This window comes from Polistes canadensis, unplaced genomic scaffold (assembly GCF_001313835.1).
Source record: "Polistes canadensis isolate GaletaPanama2010 unplaced genomic scaffold, ASM131383v1 scaffold_346, whole genome shotgun sequence".
In the NCBI taxonomy this organism is placed as follows: Eukaryota; Metazoa; Arthropoda; class Insecta; order Hymenoptera; family Vespidae; genus Polistes; species Polistes canadensis.
In genome coordinates, this window is record NW_014569893.1 from 128145 (window position 1) to 140123 (window position 11979).

Below are 11979 nucleotides of genomic sequence, written 5' to 3' on the forward strand. Positions count from 1 at the left end.
GGACATATAGAATCTGGTCAACCTAATCAAAAACCAAGAAATTATAACCAGCGCTTTGAAGATTTTATTCAGCACAGTGATGATTTGATTCAACAGTCAGGAGGATTTGATGATTTAACACAACAAACTTCTGGTCAGTCAGTAAATGGACAACAAAGACAACAGTTCGACTACCCTAAATATCCTGTCAGACATAACCAACAATTTACAAATGAAAAATATTTGTATCCAAGTGTATCTGCTTCTGAAAAACGATCAGATATTAATGAGAACAAACCTTTGTATTTACTGACTCCAGCACCAAAACCAAAATTGAAATTTAGATATAGATTATCAAATCAAGTCTTTACTGACAGCACGGAAAATCCAAGTAGTATTTATGTACATCATTCGAGTGATATTACTGATCAAACTATTTCATATCAAAATCAATTATCAGATGGTTCAAGTCCTCATCAAGAAGTTGGAAGTAATAACGATTTTTATTCCATTAATCATCAATCTTCAAATCAGCAAGACCCAATACAGCTAAATACTGAAAAAGTTATTAAAAATGGAAGTCCACAATCAAATTCTTTCAATAGAAATGGTTTCACTAAAGGTGGACATAGATCCACACATATTTATCAACCGTCAACTCAAAGTCAATATTCAATTAGTAATAGCGTATCTCAATCTCAATTAAATAAAGATTTGAATTTAGAAGAAGTATATAGAAAGAGAGAAAATCAAAACAATAATCAGGAGAATTTACCTTCTCAAAAAAGTAATCCAGAAAAAAAAATAGAGCCACGTATTTTAGAAGCATATGGCGGTGGTCCATATGATGCTAATCACAATGATGATATTTTTAATCATGTAACACAAAATCCTGATGTTACACTACCTCCTCATTTAGATGGTATAGATCCATGGGATATTAGAGAGAAACCGAGAGAAATAATTCCTTTGTCTACTACTATGATAACAACACCAGAAATAACAGAAAAAGTGGAAACCGAAGTTCCTCCAACATTCTGGACAAGACTTGGTCATAAATTTACAACTACTTTTGATAAAGCAAAAGAGAAAGCTAAAGATCTTTTTGGTTGAATATATATAATTACTAAATTAAATTAATTTAAAAAATTTTTATCTTATATAAAGAACTAAACATATACAATTTATTTACCACAGATAATATATTTGATCTGTATATAATTTCATATAGTATAAATATTGAATTTATAATGTTATAATTGAACACACTTTTACAACATAATGTAACTCAAATAATTATATTATATAGCTTAGTATTAGTAAACTATAAAACATAATATGTGTTAATAGATGCAGTTATTCATTTCTTGTAATTTAATGTCAAATATTATTAATAATAACCTAGATATAAGATTGCTTTCAAAGTGAAGTCATAATCATATAAATCTTTACTTACTTCTGGAAGATTCGTGAAATATCTGACAAAACTGATTTGAGAAGATGGATCTAAAATATTTAATTGTATATTATTATCTCAAAACACAGAGAAAATGATATGTTCAAGAATAAAAGTTACTTACCCATAGTAAATTGCTGATTCGGTTGTACAGCCATTATTAATATAGAAATAATACGTTTAATATTTAACAAACAAATACAAATAGTAAAAAACTAAATAATTGCAAACATAAACGTTTCACAATTAATTGTATCATATAATTACACCCACGCACATCACATTTGAGTATGAACGATCTTTCACCTTCCCGCGAAAATTTGATACCAGTAATAGAATAAAAAGAAAAGTTTCTAGAATGTAAACAAAATGTCTCTATAACTTTGCTCAACTAATCTAGTTCTTAATTATAAGATACGTTGCCAATAGCCGTGGGTTGATTATTATCGATGTTGGTAGATAGCATGTTACAATATTCGCGCCATCTAATGCTAAGGCTAATGCTTCTGTAAACATATTACCGAAGTGTAATAGTAATGAACCAAGTGTGCTATTAATTTAAAAAAATCAAATTGTATGTATAATTGTGTGATCTATAAAATATATCATAACGATATAAATATCATTATACGACTGTGACTTGTAAAAATTAAATTTGAAATAAACAAAAAAAATGAGTTTCTGTGCATATGATTCGGATATTGTTATATGCAACAATGATCATTTTATAATGTATAATATTAATGATAACTTAATAAATAACATAGAACTACCTCATTTGGAATGTAATAAGATAGTTAATATACATAATAATGTAGATATTGAATCATATCATATGATTATTAGTACAACATTTTCTAATGATGGCAAATATTTTTTGGTATGCACAAATCGTAAACAATTGTGCTTATACGAACGAAAAAGTAAAGAACTTATATCGAACAGAATACTACCTAGAGCAGCAAGTAAAGTCATTTTTTCTCCAAACAATGATATAATTGTTGCCGATAAAGCTGGAGATGCTTATCTGTTTTCTACTACAAATCCTGTGGGAAATGGAATTTTACTTTTGGGACATTTATCAATGCTACTAGATATACTCATAACTGAAGATGGAAAGTATATTTTAACGACTGATAGAGATGAAAAGATCCGTGTATCAATGTTCCCATATTCATATAACATTGTATCGTATTGTCTTGGACATAGCAAATTTGTTACAAATATTTGCGAACTACCCCATAAAAAAGATATTTTAATATCATCAGGAGGAGATGGAACTCTTAAATTTTGGGATTATGTATGTGGAAATGAACTATTAACTGTTAATTTTAGTGAAAAAATTCCTAAATATAATATTGATAATTTTAATAAAATTCTTAAAACTAATCATGAAGAACATGTAAATGTGTTACCAGTAAAACATCTAAGGGCTGCGAAACTTAATAAATTATCGTCCTTAGTTGTTATTAGTTTTTATAGTAGTAATGTATTGCTAGTATATATTATTGATGAAACAGTGGAATCAAGTTTAACTGCCACTTGGAGTGAAAACGTAATAATGGAAGATGAACCTTTAGATTGTTTTTTAAAAAATAATCAAATGTGGATTTTAACAAATTCAGGAGTAATCGTATATATCTTAGACAATAATCATTTTGTATTAGATTCAACTACAAATAATACATTAAAAGAATTGAATGAAGCTTGGATGTCATTGAATAATAATACACTTAGGAAAAATTTATTTCCTAGTTTGTACAAAAGAAAATATGATAATGTACAACAGTATTTAGAAAGAAAAAAATTACGTCTGCCACCTACTTTGGAATAAGGACTTTCAGTCAATAAAAAAAAAAATAATAATTAGCGTACAATATATATCATGTATTATAAATTTTAATTCTTTATTATATTGGGTAATAAAAGCATAACACAAGTTTACATTAATTTTGTATATCAAACAATATATATTGATGATGAGTTGTTAATCATAATTAATTTATTATTAATATGCAAACTCCCGTGAAAATGTATATATTGTTAAGATAAAATAAAGCTATTTTATTGATTCATCATTTGTATCATTCATTAAATTACAATCGTTATATTGATTTTTTATACTGGTTTGTAATCTAACTTTGATTCAAGTTTCTTATTATCTGAAACTTTTCTTACAGCTTTCATAAAATCTTCTTGCACAACATATTCTCTCTCCAATCTAATAGCAAATAATCCAGCTTCTGTACAAACATTTCTTAAGTCTGCCCCATTAAACCCATCTGATAGTTTGACTACTGCTTCATAATCTATATTAAATATTAGTCAATTATTTCTAGATCATGTAGATTATGTATATATATGCATTATAGATTATATATTAATATATTTACCAATATCACCATGCTTAGCAATTGGACCTGCATGAATCTTCAAAATTTCAAGTCGTGCTTGTTCATTAGGTAATGGTATTTCAATCTTTCTATCCAAACGACCGGGTCTTAACAAAGCAGGATCCAAAGTATCGGGTCTATTTGTTGCCATTATCATTTTAACTTGACCTAAAGAATCGAAACCATCCATTTGATTTAATAATTCCATTAAAGTTCTTTGAATTTCTCTATCTGCACTAGTTCCTTCAGAAAATCTTCGTCCGCCTATATAAAATAAAATCAGTATTAATATTGCAAAGTATTTATTTTTTGTATGCATGAAACATTATTTCTGTTATATAAGAGAGATGATTTAATATTTTATTATATTTATAATATAATAATTTTACCTATAGCATCAATTTCATCCATAAATATAATACAAGGTTGATGATCACGAGCATAATTAAACATTTCTCTGATTAGTCGTGCTGATTCTCCAATATATTTGTCAACAATAGCACTTGATACAACTTTTAAGAAATTTGCATCTAACTGACTAGCAACTGCCCTTGCCAATAGTGTTTTGCCAGTACCAGGTGGACCATACAATAAACATCCTTTAGGTGGAGTAATACCAACTCTTTGAAATAGTTCAGGATTTAATAAAGGTAATTCTATAACTTCTCGTAATTCACGTATTTGTTCACTTAAACCACCAATAGCTGAATATGTAACATCACCAGGGTCTTCATGGGACATATTGTAAACTAATGGATCAACCTAAATGAGGTATAATACAATTTATAACAAGCAGTTCCATAAAACTACAATAAAATGCATTCAATTATTGCATATCTAATTTGTTTACCTCGCGTGGTAAATAACGCATTATAGTAAGGGTTGTCATGTCCAGGGCAACTCTGGTTCCAGATTTTAACTTATTTTTATCAAGCTGACGTCTACAACCAACAACATAGCGAGGACCATTTGTTGCTTTTACTATAACTGAAATAACACATTACATGTTTCTCTATATTAATTTTTAAAATAAAACATTTTGATAAAATATGTTTTTTTAAATATTCTATAAGATGTATTTAAATTGACAATATATTTGTTACTGATTACTAAAATATTTTACTTACATTTCTCTTCTGTAAGTTGCTTAAGAACCTCGCCAACAATCTGTATAAAGTTTATGTTAAGTAAAAAAACATACGGATACATATATACATATTAATAGATTCTTATAAAAAGAAATATTAAGACATTTTTTTTATTGTAAATAATACTATTTATTTACCTGACCAACACTTTGCAAAGCCTTTAAATCATTTTCTGACTTGTCATATTGTTTGGTCAGATCTTTTAAGTGTTCCCTCACTGTAAATATTAAAAATATATACATATATATATTATAAATCCATAAAGTATAATTTTATATTTTTAAATAATAATAATAAAATCAAATACAAAGCCAAGAATTACAATAGGAAAATAAGGTTAGGTAATATATAGTTTTTGGAAAAGATTGATTATTTTTTAAAAATAATATAAATATATATATATATCTTACTTTCTTTTAATCGTGATTCTACTTCTTTGTGTTCCAAAAGTTTCTTTCGGTAATTTTGGAGAACTTTTTCTCTTACAGAATCCATGTTAACCGCCATTTTTACTTATTTTGCTGTATAACTGTCACGGAGAAAGCTTTTATGTAGATTCATAAAGAATTGACGATGTTCCCTGATTTCATTCCCGATTGTACTTCCACCTATAGTTTATAACTTTAATGATGGGATATAAGATATACAGTGGCAAATACACTGTTTTCACGTAAATCATTTAGACAATTTGAAACATTTTAAATTAATAGTTTGTGATCATGAGTTAGTAATTATTGAAAATCATAGACATATAATATATAGACTACGCTTTTTTTATGTTTTTTAAACAAAAATGTACCAGAAATAGAAGGAGAGAGATACTGGACTCCTAATAGTATCTCTGTCAAATGTGATGGTAGAGTTTGGTTTTGCTGATTGGTGGGTTATATTATTTACAGGGCTGTCAATGCAACAAAAAAATATTTAATTGTGACCAATAGAATTAGAGATATACAAAAAAAAAAAATTGCTGAATATTTTTCTCTCTAGACATTTTATGTATTGTTTGTATTCAGTGGAAAATACGACAGTAATATAAACAAATATATTTCCTTCGGGATCGATGCAAACATTTTTTTTGCATACATTAGAAAAATATAGATACGTGAAATTGCATGGAGTGCAATTTTCAAGAAATTTAATAATTCTTTATTAGTTATGCAAAAGAGAGAAGTAAGAGAAATTTAAACTTTATAATGAAATATTAATAGTTGATGTAAATTAATTCTTTTGATAAAACTTAAGATCAATAGTATAATTCAAATTTTGTACAATTTGCAGCAATATTTTTTTTTAAGCCAAGTAAACTGTTTATTTAGCTTAATAAGGGGTATAGCCAAGTAAAATTAATGAAAGATATTAATATAGACATTTAGTCTATAATATCTTTATAATATTTTTTTCACAATGTTATACCAATTCGATAAAATTGGTTTTTCTTTTAGTAGTAAGGATGCTATAGGCTGAGTGTCATTCAGTAACTTATTGAGGGCATTTTCAGTAATCTTATTTAGCTATATCCTAAGTATTGATACCTTTTTATTTTTTTAATTTAAAACCAACAGAGAGACTAAGATGGATATATCAGAAGAAAAGGAAAAGAAGAACCAGTTTCATAAATTGATCCTGATGTAATTTTAATAGCATCTGATTTGATGTTTGCGTCCTTAGTATAAGGGCGGATTGAAAAGTCTTGGGTACAATAAGAAGATGGCAATACTAATTGTCGCCACTTCAGTACTATTAATGTAAATGTTTTACAGATACTTTTGAAAATTTAAGCTATATTAGACTCTCAATTGTTGCGCAACAGTTGTTTGCGTTAGTGGATGTCAGAGTTTTCAGGAAAATGGAAAAAATCGAATATCGTGCTGTGATTAAATACTTGCATTTAAAAGGCAACACACCTGCGCAAATTAAAGCCGAATTGAATGCTGTTTATGGAGAGTGGGCTCCATCATTTGCGACAGTGAAAAGATGGACAGCTGAGTTTAAACGTGGTCGTACCAGTCTAGCTGACGATGAGCGTTCAGGACGACCAACAACTGCGACAACCAGTGAGAACATTGGAAAAATCCATCAAATGATACTTTATGACTGCAAAATTAAAATGAGAGAGATTACAAAAGCTATAGGCATATCCAAGGAACGCGCCTATCATATATTGTATGAAGAATTGAATATGAGAAAGTTGGCTGCGCATTGGGTGCCACGTATGCTTACTTTGGATCAAAAATGTGCTCGAATAAACATTTGCAAATCTCTATTAGAACGATTTAAGCAAGATGAGAAGGATTTTTTGCGTCGATTCATAACGGTAGATGTAACTTGGATTCACTACTACATTCATGAGATGGAAGAACAGTCGAAACAATGGATTGCTGAGGGTGAACATAATCCAAAAAAGGCGAAGATACACTCATTAGCTGAGAAGATAATGGCGACTGTTTTTTGGGATAGCTGTGGCATTTTGTTCATCGACTATCTTGAAAATGGTAAAACAATCACGGGAAACTACTATGCATCATTACTTGACCAACTGAAGAGAGAAATTGCACAGAAACGACCACATTTGAACAAGAAAAAAGTATTGTTCCATCAAGACAGTGGACTGTTTCAAACTTCGACAGTCGCCATGGCCAAAATTAATGAATTGCAGTTCGATTTAATTGACCATCCTCCGTATTCACCAGATCTAGCTCCAAGTGACTTTTTTCTGTTACCTAAATTGAAGGTTTGGCTTGGAGGACAGAGATTTTCATCGAGTGAAGAAGTTATAGCATCAATAGATGCTTATTTTGCAGAGCAAGACACTAACTACTATTTGGATGGGTTAAAGTTGTTGGAGCATCGCTGGACTAAGTGTATCGAGTTAAAAGGAGACTATGTCGAAAAGACATAGATAGATATTATGTGAATTTGATAAAAAAAAAGTTGTTTTATGTAGGCATAAAACTTTTTAATCTACTCTCGTATTGTTTGTTTCTAACATAAATGATGATGTAGAATATAAAATATAATTGACAAAATAAGGTTAAAGAAGCTTTAAATAGATAATGTTTAATATGATATGTTTAAAAAATAAAGGAAATATTTAATAGAAAGTATTATACTTTTTTAAATTCTCTATTATCATAAAATTTGTCAAAAGAGTTCTAGTACCAAGCGTTGCATAGTAACCAAATCCCTAAAACTTGACTAAAAGATGAAGATATATTTTAATTTTATTAAAAATTAGTACATGTGTGAGATGGTTTTTAGGGTCACTGATAACGAATCTGATGTTGTTTTTCTTTTTTTAACAAAATAGCGGACTACAATTAACGGACAGTTGTATTAAAAATTGATTCAATCATTTTAAGAAGTCAGTACTTGGAGGTGTTTTACGTTGCTAGTTACGAATCTATTTCGAGCTGTATATCCGCTACTTTAAATTAATAAAAAAAAAATTTTGTTACGTAAATGTGAAATAAAAAGTGTATAAAGTCTTAAAGTCATACAATCTTTTTTATTTGAAAAAAACAATATCAAAAAATAGATAATTTTCAGTTTTTTAAATGGTTTTTTCTGCTTAAACTAAAATGAATGCTTGTCTAAAATGAATTTCTTTAAAACTAAGCAGATAATCGTAACTAATATATTTTTTTAGTTAAATATAATATTTTCTTGTTATATTTAATCTGATTAACAACATTAAGACCTAATGCAGCTGCTTGTTCGCGTATATAATTCTCTTCTTCTTGCGTTAATCCTTCAGGAAATGGTTGACTGGATAGATAATTATCTTCAGCGAAAACTTTACACATTTCATGAGCTGCTTTTTGAAACTCAATTTCATGTTTCTCTTTTCCAGAAATATTCAAACAATTGGACCATAAAGTTTTTTCCATTTGATAATACTGATTGTATTTTTGATTTGCCTATTATTTTTTATTAAAATAAAGATGAGGTGTAAAAGAAAAAATTTTAAAATACACCAAGAAAAAGGATTAAACGATGATTATAGAATAAAATACTAACCAAACAAATTTCTCGGTAAATATTTTTATCTTTTGGTTCCATTTTATATGCGAATTCCAACTTTTTTAAGCCTTTTGTATATTCTCCTATTTTAATCAGTGCCTTACCATGACTAAAATATAAAATGAATGTAATTTCATTGAATTTCTGATGTAATTACTTGTAAAACATTATTTATGAAGAACATACTTAAAGTAAGTTTTAACAGTAGGCACAGGAACTTTGATGCAAGCCATGCATGCACGACGTGGCATATCAATTTTATTAAAACATATTGCAAGATTATTGTAAGATCTGGAAAGTAGTCTTTTAACTTCTTCCTCTTCGTTATCATCTTTTAATTCAGCATCTTCCAACAAACGTATTGCTTTCTGGTATCTGTAAAAATAAATAAGAGTATTAATAAAATTTGTACATACATCAAATAAGAGTATATTTTAAAGAATTCAGTTTCTTTACTCTCGTATGGAAGTTTTGTATGCCATTTTTTTAAAATAATGTTTTGCTGAATTAAGCAAATCGTTAACACATTTAATAATATTAGGAAGTAATTTTTTTTCATCCACGCTTAAAGTAATGTAAGTATCTGCTGATCCAATGTCGAGGAAATCAACTAGATGAACAATAAACATAACTTCTGTATTGGGTAAAATTCGAGGTGGACATCCTAATCGTCCATATGCAAGATCAGGATGAATAATAAAAATAGAAATCTCATGTTTTTCCATAGTGGTTAGTGCTAATTCTAATCCAGGAATTAATAGGCCATGATCAAGGCGAATAGTTTTTGGTTTCCCTTGTGCAAATGTCGAATCAAAAGGTTCATCGCTATATTCAAAGAAACTTATATATTTAATTGTGACCTGAGATTTGAATGATACCATTGCACCAGCTCCTTTTCTTTTAATCAATTTCATGATCTATAAATATTAAAAACAATTTAATTTTAATATCTGTAATATCTCCTTCTTTAAAAATTTGTATTATTCATTAGAGCATGCCTTTTTATCTTCTGTTACTGGTATCATTTTAGATTTCAATTTCGCAAAGCTTATTCCGATGACATTGGTAACTGCACTTTCGTAATCTTCAGTCTCTTCATTTTTTAAATTATCTATATTAAGCATATCGATTATTTCATCGTTTGACAAGAATACATTTGAATCATATGAACAATTATTCTCTTCTTCTTTCTGTATATATTCATCTCCAATCTCAAAGGTGAAACCTTCTGGAGACAGTAAATCACTGAAAACACATACAATTATTGTTATTTAGGTTATTAATACATACATTTAATAAAATATATTTTATATTACTTCAATGTAAGTCCATCGAGAACATTCAAAGGTGTGGCCATGTTGAATTATTTATAATAAATGTATTTTTATATTATATTTGAGATTAATACAAAATAACTATCTTATATTAAAAAACATCCAAAGAGCATCGGTGATCTTTGTTGTGGAAATGTCTGTTAAGTTTTTCTTTTTCTTAGAAATTATTAACAAAGTAAGATCGGCGAACAAATTTAATAATGTACAAATATAAACTAATTTATAAATTTAAACGTGTGTAATATATGATTCTATAGCATTATGTGATAATAAATCAATTAATATTTAGTAGTAGAGATGTTTATGACCAAATAGTAATTTTTTGTAAAAATGAGATATGAAATTAAAAATTTTCATCTAACAACACTAGACACTAGTATCGAACGGAAAAAGATTTGATCTTCCCAGTAAATTCCCTTTTATATTCTTTCCCTAGTGGCCGGAAACACGAGCTGTCCTCTAGAATAGAGAATGCGGTTGTAGGTCTCGCTTACGGTGCTGCACAGTGGTGCCAAATCCCGAAAACGTGGACAAAAGTATAGACGCAGTTTAATTTTATTGGAAATTAGTATTTAATGATTTTCGAGGTTGATGATTATAAATCAAATATTATTTTCTTGCTAAACAAAATGGTTTAACAATGATCCAATAAGTCCAACAATGGCGCACCACTAGCGTATCAATGGTGCACCGACAGCGTATCAGTCTCTCGCTTTCTTTGTAAGACCTATATATATATATAAGAATTACACCTTCCTTGAAAAAAAGTATAATGAAGATTACATTAAAAGAATTCTCGCTGTGCGGTGTTGTATGTGCAAAAGTATAAAAATTATTAAAAAACATTATAAAGTAATTAGTTTCTGTATATTAAATGGATAGAAGGAACCAAGGGGCAAAAAAGGAGTATAGGAATATGATATTAATTAGGGATTTAGAAGAAACTAATTACAATTATAATGTTTATGGTAAGCGGTCTTTGGCTGGATTTTACTTGCAATGGAATGTATAACATATAAAATATGTTAAACATTATACTGAAAGTAAAACACCATTGCCCAGGTCTAACCACGAGGAGGTAACCGCTTCCGAAGACCCGGGATGTGCATCCTAAAGATGTCCACATCCGAATTAAATTGAAACCAAAGAAAATGATCACCCAGAGAACGTTTTTTAATGAGCCCCACTCTTAGGCCCCACTCTTAGGCCCCACCCTAAGAGTTACATCCAAGAAACCTTAAAATAATTATCGAGAATAAAGAGAAAAGTTTGAATACTGAATAAGAAAATGAAAACAAGGAGTACACCCTAATAGAATTTAAGTAAAAATGATGATTTTATTGAAAACTAACATTTTCAATTTACTTAAAATATAATAAAATAAAAATAAATGTACATAATTTATAGTGCATATCTGTAAACAAAAAAGTGTATTAAAAATAACTATTACACATGTACAATGCTACGGAGAAAACAATAAACGAATTAAAATACTTCATTTATTTGTAGAAATAATTATTTCTTACTACCGCTTACCATAACTTATCATAGTCCTCTTCTGATCTGCTTCCTACTTTTATTGGACGGAATATTGCATCGCTTTCATAGTTGCTAATAAAACATTAAAAAGAATAGAAAAGAAGGGG

The 11979-nt window shown here is 28.5% G+C and overlaps 4 protein-coding genes across 5 annotated transcripts in view; 1 reads left to right on the top strand and 3 right to left on the bottom strand.

Annotated features, from left to right (window-relative positions):
* The window catches only part of LOC106791815 (DNA mismatch repair protein Msh2), a 12598-nt gene extending 10517 nt beyond the window's left edge, over nucleotides 1-2081 (bottom strand). For both annotated transcript variants that reach the window (XR_001382238.1, XM_014757756.1), the window contains exons 1-2: nucleotides 1560-2081; nucleotides 1436-1485 (exon numbers count right to left, since the gene is read on the bottom strand). Coding sequence is in view for 1 of the 2 variants with exons in the window: in XM_014757756.1 (XP_014613242.1) it covers nucleotides 1436-1485; nucleotides 1560-1593 (84 nt within the window). In the remaining variant the exon portion in view is untranslated. The remainder of the gene's footprint in view (nucleotides 1-1435; nucleotides 1486-1559) is intronic.
* On the top strand, nucleotides 2055-3364 carry LOC106791819 (tRNA (guanine-N(7)-)-methyltransferase non-catalytic subunit wdr4). Its single transcript, XM_014757763.1, has one exon. The coding sequence runs from the start codon at nucleotides 2109-2111 to the stop codon at nucleotides 3267-3269; it is 1161 nt and encodes a 386-aa protein (XP_014613249.1). The 5' UTR covers nucleotides 2055-2108; the 3' UTR covers nucleotides 3270-3364.
* On the bottom strand, nucleotides 3321-5540 carry LOC106791818 (26S protease regulatory subunit 10B). The gene is made up of 7 exons (XM_014757762.1): nucleotides 5387-5540; nucleotides 5114-5193; nucleotides 4956-4995; nucleotides 4679-4815; nucleotides 4218-4590; nucleotides 3829-4092; nucleotides 3321-3744 (listed from the first exon to the last, which is right to left on the bottom strand). Exons 1-7 carry the CDS (start codon nucleotides 5481-5483, stop codon nucleotides 3554-3556), a joined length of 1182 nt encoding a protein of 393 aa, XP_014613248.1. The 5' UTR covers nucleotides 5484-5540; the 3' UTR covers nucleotides 3321-3553.
* Nucleotides 5541-8472: 2932 nt separating this feature from the next.
* LOC106791823 (inactive peptidyl-prolyl cis-trans isomerase FKBP6) lies at nucleotides 8473-10795 on the bottom strand. The gene is made up of 6 exons (XM_014757767.1): nucleotides 10316-10795; nucleotides 9998-10244; nucleotides 9456-9916; nucleotides 9186-9374; nucleotides 8997-9108; nucleotides 8473-8896 (listed from the first exon to the last, which is right to left on the bottom strand). The coding sequence occupies exons 1-6, from the start codon at nucleotides 10354-10356 to the stop codon at nucleotides 8609-8611; spliced, it is 1338 nt and encodes a 445-aa protein (XP_014613253.1). The 5' UTR covers nucleotides 10357-10795; the 3' UTR covers nucleotides 8473-8608.
* Nucleotides 10796-11979: the final 1184 nt, after the last annotated feature.